At 48.7% G+C, this 15,485-nt stretch overlaps 7 protein-coding genes across 7 annotated transcripts; 5 read left to right on the top strand and 2 right to left on the bottom strand.

The window, feature by feature from the left end:
* Positions 1-328: 328 nt before the first annotated feature.
* On the bottom strand, positions 329-1,603 carry HD556DRAFT_1534986 (uncharacterized protein). The gene has a single exon (XM_041309586.1). It carries the CDS (start codon positions 1,159-1,161, stop codon positions 763-765), a length of 399 nt encoding a protein of 132 aa, XP_041162647.1. The 5' UTR covers positions 1,162-1,603; the 3' UTR covers positions 329-762.
* Positions 1,604-1,717: 114 nt separating this feature from the next.
* HD556DRAFT_1288794 (uncharacterized protein) lies at positions 1,718-2,955 on the top strand. The gene is made up of 2 exons (XM_041299362.1): positions 1,718-2,425; positions 2,476-2,955. The coding sequence occupies exons 1-2, from the start codon at positions 1,855-1,857 to the stop codon at positions 2,598-2,600; spliced, it is 696 nt and encodes a 231-aa protein (XP_041162646.1). The 5' UTR covers positions 1,718-1,854; the 3' UTR covers positions 2,601-2,955.
* A 710-nt stretch (positions 2,956-3,665) lies between these two features.
* Positions 3,666-5,863, top strand: HD556DRAFT_234697 (uncharacterized protein). Its single transcript, XM_041309971.1, has 2 exons — positions 3,666-4,117; positions 4,179-5,863. The coding sequence occupies exons 1-2, from the start codon at positions 3,955-3,957 to the stop codon at positions 5,807-5,809; spliced, it is 1,794 nt and encodes a 597-aa protein (XP_041162645.1). The 5' UTR covers positions 3,666-3,954; the 3' UTR covers positions 5,810-5,863.
* A 2,087-nt stretch (positions 5,864-7,950) lies between these two features.
* On the top strand, positions 7,951-9,731 carry HD556DRAFT_234643 (uncharacterized protein). The gene is made up of 6 exons (XM_041309970.1): positions 7,951-8,260; positions 8,336-8,773; positions 8,826-9,152; positions 9,220-9,342; positions 9,392-9,570; positions 9,622-9,731. The coding sequence occupies exons 1-5, from the start codon at positions 8,057-8,059 to the stop codon at positions 9,542-9,544; spliced, it is 1,245 nt and encodes a 414-aa protein (XP_041162644.1). The 5' UTR covers positions 7,951-8,056; the 3' UTR covers positions 9,545-9,570; positions 9,622-9,731.
* A 483-nt stretch (positions 9,732-10,214) lies between these two features.
* On the top strand, positions 10,215-12,123 carry HD556DRAFT_1233257 (tRNA-guanine(15) transglycosylase-like protein; the record flags this gene model as incomplete). The annotated part of the gene is made up of 3 exons (XM_041297580.1): positions 10,215-10,492; positions 10,556-10,739; positions 10,801-12,123. The coding sequence occupies 3 exons, from the start codon at positions 10,215-10,217 to the stop codon at positions 12,121-12,123; spliced, it is 1,785 nt and encodes a 594-aa protein (XP_041162643.1).
* Positions 12,124-12,212: 89 nt separating this feature from the next.
* On the top strand, positions 12,213-13,471 carry HD556DRAFT_234533 (uncharacterized protein). Its single transcript, XM_041309969.1, has one exon. It carries the CDS (start codon positions 12,302-12,304, stop codon positions 12,992-12,994), a length of 693 nt encoding a protein of 230 aa, XP_041162642.1. The 5' UTR covers positions 12,213-12,301; the 3' UTR covers positions 12,995-13,471.
* A 215-nt stretch (positions 13,472-13,686) lies between these two features.
* On the bottom strand, positions 13,687-14,816 carry HD556DRAFT_1440640 (Chloroperoxidase; the record flags this gene model as incomplete). Its single annotated transcript, XM_041306153.1, has 3 exons — positions 13,687-14,183; positions 14,239-14,442; positions 14,504-14,816. The coding sequence occupies 3 exons, from the start codon at positions 14,814-14,816 to the stop codon at positions 13,687-13,689; spliced, it is 1,014 nt and encodes a 337-aa protein (XP_041162641.1).
* Between the last annotated feature and the right edge of the window lie 669 nt (positions 14,817-15,485).

Here is a 15,485-nt window from a genome sequence, read left to right as displayed (position 1 = left end):
GTCCCGGTAAAAAAGTTGCGTTTGCTAACAGACACCACTCCAGCACCAGTACTAGTTAAGCGATGATGTCGGATTCCTTCATGTCGTCTTAGTCAGCATATTATTGAGTTTTGAAATTTGAAATTCGAAGGCTGGGCTCTTCACATCGCGCAATTCTTGTACATGGCCAACATTCTCTTATTTCGTGGCCACACCATTGCTTGCCTTCGGCGTATGAGCTCATGCGCATTATAATCGTTTCACCAACAACGCCATTGTCGACCAAGGTCATTTACAATTTGACTTTAAAACAGACAACAATTCCTTCCACTCAACCACCCCATCCAGAGCATCATGTACGGTCTCTATAGTGAGTTAATAGTAATTTAGGTCTTGTTTGTCAGTGTGCTCAGTCTCATAACACAGGTATTTGAAGAGAGTAGCGCTCCCGAAGCTATTGAACTCAAGGGAGGTCGAAAAGTTTTGCACCAAGCAAACGCGCTCGCAAGCAGAAATCGACTACCGGCTTCGGACGGTGACCAAAGCTGCGTGAGAGGAACAGGCTGTATTACCTGCTACACTTGGTTGTGAAGAATCACGATGCCCCCTCCACATAAGCCCTGGCCCGCCTCTACTATATCGAAGTCGGGATTACTAGGATTCCTTCGATTCACAGTAGCCGACGTAGGTGTTGGCGAAGATTGGAATCATTTAAACAAGCGAAGGTAGCGCGCGAGGAAGGAAACCCCACTGCTGTGCTAGCAAAAGCGCGCCGAAAGGCTGTCATAGGCGAACGATCGACCCTAACTCTCGCGTAGCCGGCTCGTTGTATCCAGGACAGCCGCCAAGAGTATCATCTGATGGAGACCCAGGCTCGAGATCTTCTACGCTCTGCGTCTTGTCTGCAAAGTTAACCAGCCCGAGACCATACCGACCCACGGACGGACGAGCAAGAATGTCTGCTGACTCGGAGCACGCCTTGCCGGCGAGAATTGAATAAGCCTGTCTTCCATTGTGACCAGCAGGTCTTGTAGCCTGTCTGCCTTGACGCCATACTAGTGAAATATCTAGCCCCGTCTTGACCAGGCCTCCACCTGACTTCTGTGAGAGGAAATGCGAGGCAAGGCAATTGCAGTCTGGCGTTTGCGAAACGAGGAAAACTGAGGTTCTCAAGAAGGCCATATAGTTTCGAAGCCGCCTCTACAGCCACAATATTGATTCTCAATGTGGAGACCAAATTCTGCATATCATCTTCCGATAAAGATGGCACTGGCAGTGTACACGACAGAGCCTTGAGGAAATGTCAGCTGGCAGACAACTGTTGAAGTTGTATGGTTGTCCCACGCAATCCAGGGCCGTGATATCGCCTGAATGGGCTATGATCTCGTAGAAGTCGTCTGAGTGGGTTCTATCTTTTATTACAGGAAGGTGGACATCGAAGAACTAAACAGCGCTCCTTTCAGATATTGTATAAGGGATGGTTGCAGTGATGAGACATGGTGGTATTAGTTAGCGCAGTTTTGGCAAGGGGCAGTATTGCAGCTAAAACTTGAATCTTGAGCAATGGACCAGGCGGTACTGATGTTATTCATGATGAAGTGTGTTCGGTGGCGTCACTAGCAAGATGCATAGGATCTGTGCCAAATCTGTGCATGGTTATCAATATTCTAGTCATCGTCCAAAAAAGGAAGTCGAGCCCATAAAGAAAAATAATTGCCATTACCGAATTCGAGCCAGACCCGAACAACGTTTTTCCGTTGATAAATTCGCCGCTTGTTCCCGCCTAATTGCCTGTGGTCGCTTGGTGGTCGCCGTATCTTGTCGTCTTCGTTTGCTGTCATTCTTTGATTTTTTAACAGTCATTTGAAGCTCAGGATGCAAGTCGAGCTGGAAGCGCGTCAACAACAGGGAGGACAGCCTCAGTCCCAGAGTCAATCCCAATCACAATCCCAATCGCTATCTCAAACTCTGTCTGGATCCACCGTGTCAGGTTCACAGTCGCAGACTGCGTCGGGCACTGCTTCCTCGTTTCTATCCATCCCCCAATCAGCTCCTGCAGGGCTTCTTACCATCACTCAGCCGCCCCAGCAGTCGACTTCTTATTTCAAGATTGCTCAGAACCAGTTCATCACGTTTGGATGGAATTTCAGCTACATCTTAGCCACCCCCACTCACCTGACCGTTTCCGCTGTCTGCGAGAACGGAAACACGTACCCCGTTGGTCCAACGAATGGCATTATTCCCGGAACTGCCACTAGCGTTGTTTGGGACCCATACACCTACCAAACCTCCCATCCCAACCTGCCGCTCGCTCAGGCAAAATACACTCTCGAAATTTGGGCAGACGGAGGGCCTGATGCTGTACGCGAGCCAGGTGTGCTCACGCCCAATAGCGCGCTGCAATTTGCGCTGTATACGCCACAGGCTTATACTCCTATCACCAGCGGTAAGCGACGTCTACACGACGGCTGTATTTTTACTGACTCGTTCGAAAAGGCTGGTCTTGTGCAGGTTGTTCTAGCGCTGTGTCGCAGCACATTGCCCACCCCACATTCATTGCCCTCATCGCTACCTTAATGGTGATGTTCATCTCTGGCTCGGCTCTCTTGCGGCGAATATAGGACATGTTGTCAATGCATGTTCAGCAGCTCGTTGCATTCCAGTTTCTTGTTTTTTTTTCATGTTTAAGAGACACTGTCAGTTACATCATCAGCCTCGCGTTCATCAGTCGATACGGACCTTTGATTACAGAAACTTTTGGCATTATGGACAACTTTTGTTATTTTTAACTCATATGAGTATATCAGTTCGTAATACACCTTTGATTTGTTTTGTGGGTTGCACAGACTGATTTCTACGTCATTGCGTTAACCTTTGATCGCCGATCGCAACCGTATTTTATCTTGCAGCAGCCAGGTAAAAATAATATCACTTATAACCACTGATTGGCTGCACATTGGCGGCGGGTGGCAGCGGGTGGCGACCAACTGTCTGTCTATATTTCGACTTTGTTCCCACTGAAACGATCGGCAAACATCACATGACCTTTGTACTGTTACTAATGTTACCTGCCTCTTGCCACCGGCCTGTCATGTTGTCGCCACATCAGCCTCGTGGCACGTCCAACTTGACTCGGAAGGCCACCTGTTTCCTACCAAGTTCGATTACGAGCTTAGGCGATCGGTTGCGTTGATCCCAAAGCCTAGCCGTATTTTTGATTCCTATCATTGCAGATTGATCCCAGCGTTTTAATCAACATCATTCAGCCCCACGGGAAGTCATCCAGCTAAGAATCGACCCCTGGATTTTGACACTGGGCTGTAACATATGACGTATGTGGTTACTTCGCAACCATCCTGAATCGATACTTATCATCATGATTACTTGTCAACTGTCACTCAACATTCGTCAATGGGCTGAAACGTGTTGCACTTTGGGACTCTCTTGTGGGCACCACGGTGATGACACCAGAACCTGTTGTTATAACATCGGTAAGAATATGATAGTCGCGGGAAGCGAAACTTAAGTTCACGTTCATTTCATCCATTGTCGTAGTCAAGGCTCTCGATACTATGAAGCAACGTGGAATCGGTATCCAAGGCTGCCATCAGTCATTTAGTACTTCTTACTTCCCAGCCTGGGGTCATCCTTCCTGAGGAGGTAGGGGGGCACAAGCGTATATATAGTCAATCTATACCAACAGGACAGCTACGAATTTATTAACTATCGGGCTCTGATCTTGTGGACCCGTTATCTATCCCCGCCAGCGTTTCTGGCCTTTCCTCTGCTCTTCGCTCCATGAACATAGCAGCATAAGGGCGTACTGGTTGGCGCACTACGTTTCAGATAAACCGATTAACCACGCAGGTAAGAGGCTTTCTCACTGACCCGTGTTCACGTCGAGGCAATGCGAGTCGCCGTTGTTGACATCAACTGCATGCAACAGATCGACTCTCCCAGGAACCGTCATTCACAATGGTTATACCTACATCACCGAGCGCGAGGGTGCCAGTGAGCGCGGATTCAAAAACAGAAACGATGGCAAAGGCAGCGCAGAAGGGATTCTTTTCCAGCTTCTTTTCGTGGTCACCCAAGAGGTCCGCAAAATGTGCGATAGAGCGACCCAGCGCAACACAGGGTAAGGATCATAAATATATATCTTGCGTGAAGTAAAAACATTGATTATTTGCATCATTTAGCACTCTCGCATGCTCCCAGCGAGCCACCTGCACCCACACATGATCTATCACGGGTACAATCCGTTCCACAGATATTGACGCCGAATCTATCGCGAGTACAATCTGCTCCGCAGGCCTTCACGCCGAATTTTCCTCAGAGAAAAGTTAACACTGTCCCTGAAATTCCTCGATTCAAGTCCATCAAAGACAATCTACGAGAACTTGGACTCACGACTCCTGTTGTCCTTACGCAACCTCAAGTTGCGGGCAGTGAAGCAGTGCTATCACAATTAGACAAGGTAGCATCTCCTCGGGCGGACATGTTCTTCCAACACTCGTTATCACACAACACGAGTCCCACCTCGTCTAAGCCAAGGCACGAATCGTCTCGAGGGAACGCACTTGTGGCGTCAGATCATGCTATTAACATCGAGTTGCCAGTTCTAAATATCACCTCCGCCAATGTGCACTTCGCTCCATTACCTCCCTCAGCAACGGCTCAGGCTAATCATGCGGATCTAGTCGAGAAGATCGCTACTCCCGTATCTACTGCTCCTGATGAAGCTCCGATATTTGTCCAAGGTGGCAGTAGCACTTCAAATAGAGAGCCACCTATTCCATCGTCCCCATCGGTAGCAAGTCGCCCTTCTATTTCACAGTCAAACCAGAGTCACACCCCTTCATCTACTCGTCCGAAAAGGCCTCGTACAGCCCCTGGCGGCTCAAGTGAGCTGAGCAAGCAAACTTCTGTCGCCCCCGGGCGCCCTCAGCGTCATGCAACCAAGGAGCCAGCTTCCATCTTCCCCGTAGACGAGGGATTCTTTGGTCGTCCAAAGCTACCCCCACCACTCAAGGTCATTCCGAAGAAGGTCAAAAGGCATCAACGAACGCAAACTCTCGTTCCTTCTCCCTCACCTACAACCATGACCCACGAACAATCTCTTACGCGAGCGGCATCCGCACGTTCCCACAAAACACATCAGACGCCAGCTCGGCTGGCGTCTGTCAGTGAGCCGGCAGCATTGTTCCCCATACCCAACGTTTTGACGTCTGACAAATCTGTGCTCATCAATCGGAGAACCTCTCTCACACATAGCAGCAGATCAGTCCCCAGTTCACCTCCGTTCCCGTTAGACGATGAGCTTGAACTTCCACCACCATCACCCTTGCACACGCAAGCGCCTGACGAGTGCTCGTTATCACGAATCAACACACGAACAACGGTTGCTTCACATCAGACTCAGTTACCAGCCACCCCAGCCCCCAAATTACCCTCTGAAAAATGGGCGTGGAATCCTCCTTCAAGCTGGCTGGGTCCTTCTTCGGCTGTTTCCTCCGAAAGCGGGGATAGTTCGCACAGTAGCAAGAAGGCGTTCTCGATAATTCGCTTGCGCAGACCGAAGAGTTCATCTCGGTCTGTTGCTTCGATATCCAAGTCTCTCTACACACATAGAAACACCTCATCGCCGACCCTCACAGTGTCCGCAACAAAATTTGGAAAGGGGCGTATGCCTCCGATGGTACAAGACAAGAATGACAGCACCGGTGTCATTGTCAAAATGCAGAGTCACGAAGGTGACTGGGAGGCGGCGGCATTCCAGGATGTCATTCCTCGCCTGAGGGAAATGAAGAATTCCGCTCTATCAAATTAGAAAGAGGGTCAAAGTAAGATGAAATAATATTCCCGCATGATAGTTTTGTCAATATCGACACTGTACCAGTACCCATGTGTTCCATACCCCCGCATTGATTACTTCGTTTACACATTGTCTTTACGATTGACGGATACGACATGAGGAAGAGATGAGCATTTTGTTCTCCAGGAAACGATGTTAAAATCTCGATTTGTTGAATTGCGTATATGGTCTGAGATAAGAAAAACAAAGTTCTGGCTGTTCGTTGTTTGCAAATTCGGGAGCGAATTACTATACCGTTGCACAGCTTTACGCGGGGGTTTTGTGGTTTGCACATGCCTGGTTTGAACTGCTGTCCATAAAATACATCCCTGGTTCTGCTCTTCGAGACAGGCAGAAAAGCGGTACATTATCGCAAAGGGGGACTGTCAGGCGCAGTCATTTGTATACAAGTGTGTTCGGTGGCGTCACGATGAGTCGGCGAAAACCGTGCCGTAAGCGATAATCTTCTGGGGCCTAGATTTTGTGGAAATGACAAGTTGATCGTACCGTCGATCGTTATCATCCGCAGAAGGGGCTGTGGACCTCTTGACGTTGGAGTCAGACGTCGCAAAGGTGACAATATTTTGTACACCGGAGTCGGAAACTCCGCCGTGAATGTGCACATCCGCAGTTCAGAATGTTCAAGTTCGTATGAGAGTCAAAGTAAATTTCTTGCTGTGCGGACAGTGCGATTAATACATTCTGGAAAAGGATGCGTGTGATTTGTCGGAGGTCTGCAGACTTGAAAAATTATATGCACCTATATGATCAGCTGGTGGAAACTGTTGCTCATGTTACAAATTGCAATGTAACGCAGCGACCAACATTCTTATTCAGCCGAGAGACGTACCGTGGATGTTTGAATGAATGTCTGTTCATCGACCTTTCGGCTACCAAGGTGGCAAGTTCCACAAGATGACACGATTTCGCCGGTGGTTTGAAGAGGAAAAAAAGAATCGCTACGTATTGATGTCGAACAATGATCATTTGTCCACTGGATATAACCCAAGGACAGTGATAACGCTCCTTCACCAGAGGCAGGCTGGCCAGTGGCCATTCAATTAAATGGATATAGATGCTTCTAAGATACAGCTGCATTGCTCAATTCGAACTTGTGGGTGTGTGCGTGCGAACTGCGGAAATAATATTAATTATGCTGTGTTAAAATTCACTTACGTAACATTTGTTGGGACCTACAGCAGAGACCCCGAACTCTCCCGAACTATCACATTCTTGACAACCATACACGCGCTTTGTGTTGTCCTCGTCTTGTGGACTAGTCACCGCTGGAATTACGATGCGCTAGAGTCTGCTTGTGAATGCTTCTAAAACCGAGAAAAATTCAGTTCAACCGCAGCACACTTCTTCATCCGCGATCCGAGGATGTATCATGTGGCATGAGAGGCCGAACCTTATGCTTGGACCGTCTGCAAACCATTTTCAAGCATATATCCTATGGTCATCAAGACCCTGGTCCTGTTTGTATGTGCGTTGTTAACTTGTCATATGTGTGTGTACGTGCTGAATTCTGTAATAGGCAGTCTTTGTATTTCCTGATGATGATCAATGATGGTTTCTGACTACCGTGACTCGCCACTCGACTGAGTACTGAAGCCTCATAATGTAAATGAAGTACACATTGCTGCCCTACTCAGGGGTGTACATATTCCAGATTGTTGCCCGTGCAACCACGTTCCCCGTCCAGCCTGCAGTGAAGCGATGCACTCCTCCGCTTCGACCTTACGTATCGCCATTATTGGGCTGAGCGCGTCAGCCTGCCAACGAATAGTGCCTTCCGCCCCACATGCTGATTCTGGGGTCTGCCGCCCTGTTCGACCTTTTCCTCATTTTTCTAGTGCCCGTATTTTCGTCGGCACTGAAAGTCACAGCCCCCGGACGCCATGTACCTTTTGGGCACTATTTCGTATCATTCTCAGCTTCCGCCGCTTCATGCTCCAAATCCACTACGTGTGCTGTTTTTGGATGTGTGGGTTGCACTGCATTTATTGACCTTTTACCGATCCTCGAAGCTCGTATTTCGTAACATCTCGTGGCCCCGTCAAAATGCTCTCTGTGGCGGTGGCTATTGGCATCCTTTAAATCACGGACTGCTTGCTTTTCCCATATTTCTTCAAACTCATCTCTTCCACCCCCATGTCCTCTCCCAATTCATCGTGAGCGACCATAGCCTCTGTATCTCAAACCCCTCAAAGCGCTATATCAATGTATAGCTACCCTCCCCACAGTGATCAGGAGGACGCCTTCACCGATTTCGGTGGCGCACATGATTATCACGGAATCCCACAAGACGCGTATAATCAGATTCCATCAGATACTGGACTCGTTGGCGACTACATGTACGATCCCCAGCACCATGCGCCACAAATGTATGACAACCTTGCAGGTGGAGTGCCGCCGAATCTACCAGTGAGTTACCAGCTAGAAGCGATGAGTGTCATCGCTTATGATGATTTCTAGTATCCACAGGATTATTTCCATCAGCTCCCGTTCCATGAGATGAATGACACTGGATACCTGTACCAGACGCCATTCGATCCCGTGCTGTCGGCTCCTGTGGCACAGGAGCTCATCAGGGACAATCGCGTAGAACCGCCCTTCCCAGAACCCCAGTCTTACTTGACCACGATATTGCCCCCCGCCCCACCTACGGAGCTCACAAGCCTGATGACGTCAAGTTTACGAAGCAGTCCGCGATACAGCCCGATGGTAGCGTCGGATGTTAGCGGTCCCTCGACGTTAAGTCCATTGAATACAAGCGGTGTGACCGTTCACAGCCACTCCCGAGCAACACCCCTAAACAGGGCGTCTCAGAGCCCAGGCTTCCACGGCCCGGATTCCATGACAGGAACAGGTTCCAGGCAGTCCCCAATCTCCCCATCGCAAAAACGTCCATTGGAATCTTCAGCGGATGATATGCTGGTGTGTAATATTTTTGATTTTTGGTGGGGATATCATTAACAGTATCGTGCAGCACGGACGGAGGGTCACACCGCGCATTACCGGCGCCTCTAACGTCCACTCTTTGCCGTCGTCTGGAGGGACTAGTAGTACAACTACGTCATCGATCTCATCAAGTGTTCCTGGTCGAGGTTCGACAGTCCCCCAAGAGTTGTACAATGTAGGGACCACACACGCTTTTCATTTCACCACCGGAAGTGGAATGCCAGTCGTTTTCAACGTCGCAGAGGGAGCTGGCATCCCTTTGGAACTGTTGCTACATCGGCAGACAACCCACCTCCAGGCACGTGATGACCGGATCTCGGACATGTCTGGGGATACAATCTCTATTCGCATTGAGGTAAAGGATCCGTCTTGTTGAAGTACTCGCCAAGCATTGCTTACGAAAATTTGATGTGATCTATCAGTGGCCTGGATACCCATCTTTTACGAAGCAAATTGCTTCCAAAGACTGGAAGAAAACAAGGTCGCCGAACACACGCGAAAGACTGGCGGTCAAAGTTGCGGGCGCTGTTTACTCTTTCTTCAAGGTCAGCCTGTTAAGAGTATCATGTTTGAAGTTTACTCACCCCTAAACAGGAGCATGCGAAAACTGAATGCGATCCCCCGAATTCGAGATGGCGTATCGGTCCCAATGGAATCCGCATCGAGCATCTCGCTCTCGTCTCACTACACCGCGTGTCACAGGGGAGTTGGCAGCCCAAATTGTGTCTCCTTCGTGACGATGCTTAGCAGCGATATATCCCTTCGTTTGACATGTATGCCGTTTCACCCTGCGGCTATCTTTGATTCTCACAGCTGTCACCAAGCATTTTTTTGTTACTTAGCATCCTGCTTCATATCAGGCATCGAGCATATACCACTAAGCATATCATCGAGCATTACATTTATTTTTTGTTTTCTCACCTTCAATCACATTCAGGCATTGCATTCGGGTGCTTACACACTCGACATCAAGTTTTTATTGCAAATTATGGATCTGGAAGTGGCATTGTTTTTATATATATTTTTAATCTGCATGGCTCTTTGTTGTTCCGTTGGTTTATCCTAGATGGCTACTGATGATGTACATATACAAATCGTAGCTCAAATGACTCATCCCAGTTTTTGTTTTTGTTCGCCATCATGACTCGGGGGAGTTTCAGGAACACCGCGGGGGTAGAAAAATGTGGGAAAAAAAGTATCTCATAGCTCCGATTGGACTCCGATCTGCGATAAGCACTGGTCCCAATATACAAATAGAATATTGAAATATTGAAAGGTGACCCCTTTCAATTTTCCAAGTTCAAGCCTAAAGTTCAGCGTGCGCTCAGCTCTGCAACTTGTACCATAACCCATAGATACTACTTTTTCTCTAAAAACGCCGCTGCATCTATCTCAACATTAGAACACCACATTAACGATGGCTAATAGCGCTCAGACACAACCTGGAGGAGCCCAGCCCGTCGGCTCATGCTTTCCCAAACTCACTTTCATCCTGGACCAAGGAAAACAGTTCGGGCCTCGCGTTGGTAGGCTGTGCCTGACACGACCATCCGATACTCCATCCAACCATCTCATCGACATCCCAACACCTAATTTTCTCATCGGAACATCTCGTGGTGTAATTCCACACTTCTCAAGGGACCATGTCCATTCTGCAAATGGTATCAGCTGGATCAACGTCTCTTTTGAGTCATTGTGAGTTGTCATCTCCCTGTTATCCCCGTATGGTGAATAACGCTTCGGATCTGCGACTTCAAGCCTCGAGCAAACACCCCCAGTACCCACTTATCAAGCGGGATCGCAGCCACTACATGATTTCTTTGGATTCGACAGCTCGAAACACATAGTTTCGCTTTCGCTTCGTGATCCTTTGGATGCTCGAGAGATGCCACCAAATGGAAATTCACATGTTTCAGCTTCATGCATGCGTGGCGTGAGGAAGGTGATTATTCGTTTATGAAGGTAGAGTCTCCTCTATCAAGGCTTTTCATTTTCATTTTTAGGTCACGCCCGCGGACTGGCGATCGTATGTTCTGACGATGCAGCCTGATATCGCATTTGCTCTCAGTGACACGCCTTTTACTGCTGTCCCGCACTCGCAGAAACGCATGACGAAAAGCATCGAGCGCAGTGCGGCTTGGCTCGCAGATCTGTTGCGTCCTGTTGAACACACGATGGATGACTCATCCACAGAGTCAACTCCTACTGCTTTGAATGTCTTCGTGCATATGGCTGGTGGTACTTCGACCTCCGCAAGGAGAGCCTTTTCGCACAGTTTCATGGAGACTCTTCATGGGCTGGAAGCAGACGCCGTGAAACCACTGTTGTGCTTGGATGAAGGAGTAGCTGGATATGCATTTGACCTAGCCGCCCTTCATGTCAGACCAGCTCCTTCGTCGACCCACAACGACAAGGGCGGAGGCATCGAAATCGCAGAGAGCTCTTTGATTCTACAGAACTCGGAATTATTAGCTCAAGCGCCAACGCCTAACGCGGCTCATACACCCACATCGATCTCGTCCAGCATGATCGAACCTATTTCCCTCCTCTCCCTAACCCCCACACTGGATGAGCTTCTCCGTGCATCGTTAGATCCCCTCCCAATCGCAAAGCCACGCCTTGTCACGGATGTCCGATCCCCTCACGAAATCCTGCGTTTGATCAAAGATGTTGGAGTTGATGTATTCGATGCGGGATGGGCTGTAAAAGCAGCTGATATCGGAGTGGCTCTCGATCTTATTTTCCCGGTGCCCTGCAGTCATGACAGTGATCCAGACCATCGCAAACGCGATGTTGGTCACAACCTGTACGATGCGAAGTATGCTTACGACTTCGTCAGGTTGTCAGACGCCTTCCTCGCTGGCTGCGATAGAACATCTTCGTCTAAAACTCCCGTTTGCCCCTGTGCTGCATGCTCTCCAGTTGCCATCACGTCTCCTATCTACCATAGCAAAGTTGACGTTCAGTCGCACCAGGCGCATCTAGACGAGGGCACGAGCCGGGAACAATTTTCACCTCCTTTCACACGAGCCTACCTGCACCACCTCTTACATACCCACGAGATGTCTGCACACACACTCCTTGTCGCACATAACGTCGCCGTCCTTGATGCCCTGCTTACTGGAGTGCGAACGATTCTTTCGGGTCATGTTGATCAACATGAAGTAGCAACCATTTTTGCCCGAGAGGTCACAAGGTTTGAAGAGGTTTACGATGGGGATATGTCGGTGTTCCATACTGCTCGGGAAAACTGGAAGGACGTGAAGTACGCACGAGGTAAAGGAAGATTGGCACGGGAGGCACAGAAAGGCAAGGAAGTTCGATAGGTACATTCTAATGAGGTACAGTAAGTGTTGATGTAATGACGTCTGTTACATACATTCCCGTTATCATAATGCATACATGTTCCTACTTGATGGCAGATAGCAGATGGCCGTTTCTAGGATGACATAATCGTTAGACATGTTCAACCTTGTCGTCCATCTGCATTGATTGTCATCCTGCATGAGCACAAAAGGGTACTTCGCGTTTCCTCCTCCGATATCAGGCACGTCAAGACCATACCCCACATTTATACCTCAGTCCCCCAATACCAAAGAGACATTCGTTGACAAAAGCACACCTGGGAAAGGGGACGAGACGCGTAGCGAGAAACCGCCGCACGATGAAGAACGTATCAATCGACTTCACAAGGAGCGGGAGCTCATAGAGATGAGCGAAATAGAGTGGGTTCGAGGCGGCGGAGTTCTGCGCGACGCACAAGGGCGCCGCGATAAAGCCCGCACTGAACGTATTCGCGCGGAGCTCAAGCTGCAAGAAGAAGAAAAGACAAAAATGGGCAGATGGAGGGATTACGATGAGCGGTGGAAAGCGCTGGCCGCGTCGGATGAAGCTCTCTCATTCGCAGATATCCCATGGCCGCTTCGGACAGCGCCTTCGTCCAGAGATACCGATGCTTTCACGTTACCTGCGATTTCGGAGTTTTTGTTCGAGTCTCTTTCTGTGCGGAGTAATGCTGTTACGAAGAAGAGTAGGATCCGCGGCTCCATATTGCGGTGGCATCCTGACAAGAGCTCGTTGGTCGTTGGCAGGGTTGTGGCTGAGGACGTGGATGCTGTTCGAGAAGGCATTCATGCGGTGTTTCACTGCCTCAAGCGTCTACAGGATGACGAAAGAGATAATAATAATACCGTGTAACAAATTCATGCCCTACTGGAACGAAACCGAGGCTCATCGTAGCACACGTACTTGCATCTCAGCTAGTCTCCCAGTAAGTAGTCATATACCTTGGTAGGAGCCCGAGTCGACAATGACATTTCATAATGAGCTGGCTGTTGCGTACTATTAAATCCCAAGTTGTGTCGTTTCGGACTAAATACTTATCCATATTCAAGAGCATTCGGATCGACTCGGAGCAAGTACTACAGCACCGTGACGGGCCCGGGGTACAGCAAGCTTAGTTCCCTATGATTATGACTCTAGCTGATTATTTCCTCTGCTCAAGCTACTGCAATATACATATATATCAGTAGTACAATCGCACGGTACAGCGGACGGTGCACCATACAGAGATATAACAATAAACATGCACTATCGCAACATAGCGGATCTATACTACTACTAGTACGAGTAGTTGTGGCCACGTTCCAAAGCGCGTCGCTAATCTGGATTGAGGCATGGAGCAGCGGACGAACATCAAGTGACCCCTCGATCGATCACGCTGGTGTTATTTCAGTTATCAAAAGACGACGGAATTGACCAAGATATACATTCAAAAGGCAATATAGAATCTTACTACTCATTCGTTAATCGTCGTACAGCAACCATGGGATGTACCAAGTGCCACGGTTATAATAAAACCAGATGCAGTGCCCCACGTCATGAGTATTTCATCCAAGAGTAACAGTACCGTGGCTTTCTGCAGCCTCTCGTGCCGCTTGCGCCCAATCCTTCTCGCATACACCGACCTCGACTCTCAAAACAGTCTTGTTGAAGTTTATAATAGTCATTCCATGAGGTTGGCGGACGCGGGATTCCCAGAGAGCTGGGATCCGCTCATGAAGAAGAAAGCTGCGTAGGTCGTCTACACGACCTCCAAATATTGTGACCAGGATCGAGGCACTAACAGAACGCTCAGAAGGATGCTTGGAAATGAATGATATAATGTCATACTCCGCGCTACCAAAGATCTTGTGGAAGAAGCTGAGCGAGAACTCCTTGTTTACTGCACGCGCCACTGCACGACGCTTGCCGAGAATGCTAGAGCAATCTTTAGTGGTGATAATATCGTTACCGTCCCTGTCCTTGCCGGTCGCTGCCGCGAGTAACTCCTCAATGAAAGGTACGTGTTTTATCGATTGGTCTGGTTGAAGAGCAGCGTCGAGACCTGAAGACAAATCATTTCACACATCTTACAAGAACAAGCGCAGAAAATCACTCACGTAAGAGAGAGGCGTCGTGTTCAATACCATTGTGCAGGTCGATTTCTTCTAGATCAAAGGTATCCTCGCAAAAGTTTCTTTTAAGCATGCGAGCGAGAAAGTGCAGCACGAAAGAAGAGAAGGTAGGACTGAAGTTGTAGGTTGCCTGAATATGGTTGTTGAGCTCGACAAACGAGACGCCACGGCCGCTGCGTGAGATGATGCCTAGGTTTTAAATACCGTCACACCAATGAGATTCATCACGTAAATTTAGAGAATAACTCACCATGGTTGGCCATCGCATTGAATGCGGGGCACGAGCAGCGGGAGTCGGTCAACTGGGGAGGTATGAATTCTGGCCAGTGCCCTCCATAGCCTGGGTGGCCCTCGGGGGTGACGTCACCTATGGGGTACTTCCTCCTCACGAGGTTGGAGACCGTGAGGAGCACATCCCAAGCCATGATCCCAGCATCGAAGAGACAATGGGACAAGCCAGAGAAGAAGCCCATATTATTCCTGTGCGGATAGGTGTAGTTGGAGACGGAAGCTTGTGCTAAGCTTGAGTAAATATACGAGATACAGGCAATGTTTGGTGTCATTGTATTGACAGTGACAAGGCTTCAAGTTTGCTTTGATCGGAAGGCTCTGTATCACCGCATGCATTACATTTGGAGTAACTGCAGGCTCGGGAGTCGCATTAATATTCTCCAAGAGGAAGGAACTTGAATTCAAGCTGAAGGGAAAGAGTCGTTTCTTCCTTCTATATCCGTGAGCAGGCTATGTAGGCCACCTACCAATAGGCACCATCAAGCTTCTGCCAAGATGCATCCAAAGTCCGGGCTTTGCAATTGCTCCCACTAAGAGAAAACAGGAAATCACATACGAAGAGAATGGTTCGATCGTGTTTGAGAAACTTCATTTCCTGGAAGACGGAGGCACCTGCATAGCTACTACCAGAGCTCGCCAGTTGTCGACAGGATCGTGACTGTCAACAATGAGGATACTAGTCAGGAATAAATTAACATGTGAGTAGCATTTCAGGCTGAAAGGAATAGTAATACCGTTCGCGTAACGAATGCTAAAGGCCTCGGTACCATCCGAATGCAGTGACACCGTTACGAAGCTTGAAGCTTGAAGCTTGAAGCTTGAAGTGTGCTCGTGAACAGACACATAGCTATACAGTGTAGCACAGTATATCCTACAGAGATATGATGTGGGCACTCTGTAATTAAGCTATTTGCAAAACCGAGAACACAGTGGAAACGCAA

This window comes from Suillus plorans (genome assembly GCF_016647745.1).
Source record: "Suillus plorans strain S12 chromosome Unknown HD556scaffold_15, whole genome shotgun sequence".
NCBI lineage: Eukaryota > Fungi > Basidiomycota > Agaricomycetes > Boletales > Suillaceae > Suillus > Suillus plorans.
Note: the sequence above shows the minus strand (reverse complement) of the source record. Positions and strands in the feature narration are given on the sequence as shown.

Excerpts from the sequence above, each read along its gene's own strand:
- HD556DRAFT_1534986 (XM_041309586.1), bottom strand. The coding sequence starts at position 1,161 with ATGGCCTTCTTGAGAACCTCAGTTTTCCTCGTTTCGCAAACGCCAGAC.
- HD556DRAFT_1288794 (XM_041299362.1), top strand. The coding sequence starts at position 1,855 with ATGCAAGTCGAGCTGGAAGCGCGTCAACAACAGGGAGGACAGCCTCAG. Across the intron at positions 2,426-2,475 it reads TTATACTCCTATCACCAGCG|GCTGGTCTTGTGCAGGTTGT; the intron begins GTAAGCGACGTC and ends TCGTTCGAAAAG.
- HD556DRAFT_234533 (XM_041309969.1), top strand. The coding sequence starts at position 12,302 with ATGAGCACAAAAGGGTACTTCGCGTTTCCTCCTCCGATATCAGGCACG.
- HD556DRAFT_234697 (XM_041309971.1), top strand. The coding sequence starts at position 3,955 with ATGGTTATACCTACATCACCGAGCGCGAGGGTGCCAGTGAGCGCGGAT. Across the intron at positions 4,118-4,178 it reads GCGACCCAGCGCAACACAGG|CACTCTCGCATGCTCCCAGC; the intron begins GTAAGGATCATA and ends TGCATCATTTAG.
- HD556DRAFT_234643 (XM_041309970.1), top strand. The coding sequence starts at position 8,057 with ATGTATAGCTACCCTCCCCACAGTGATCAGGAGGACGCCTTCACCGAT. Across the intron at positions 8,261-8,335 it reads GAGTGCCGCCGAATCTACCA|CTCCCGTTCCATGAGATGAA; the intron begins GTGAGTTACCAG and ends TATTTCCATCAG. Across the intron at positions 9,343-9,391 it reads CTGTTTACTCTTTCTTCAAG|GAGCATGCGAAAACTGAATG; the intron begins GTCAGCCTGTTA and ends ACCCCTAAACAG.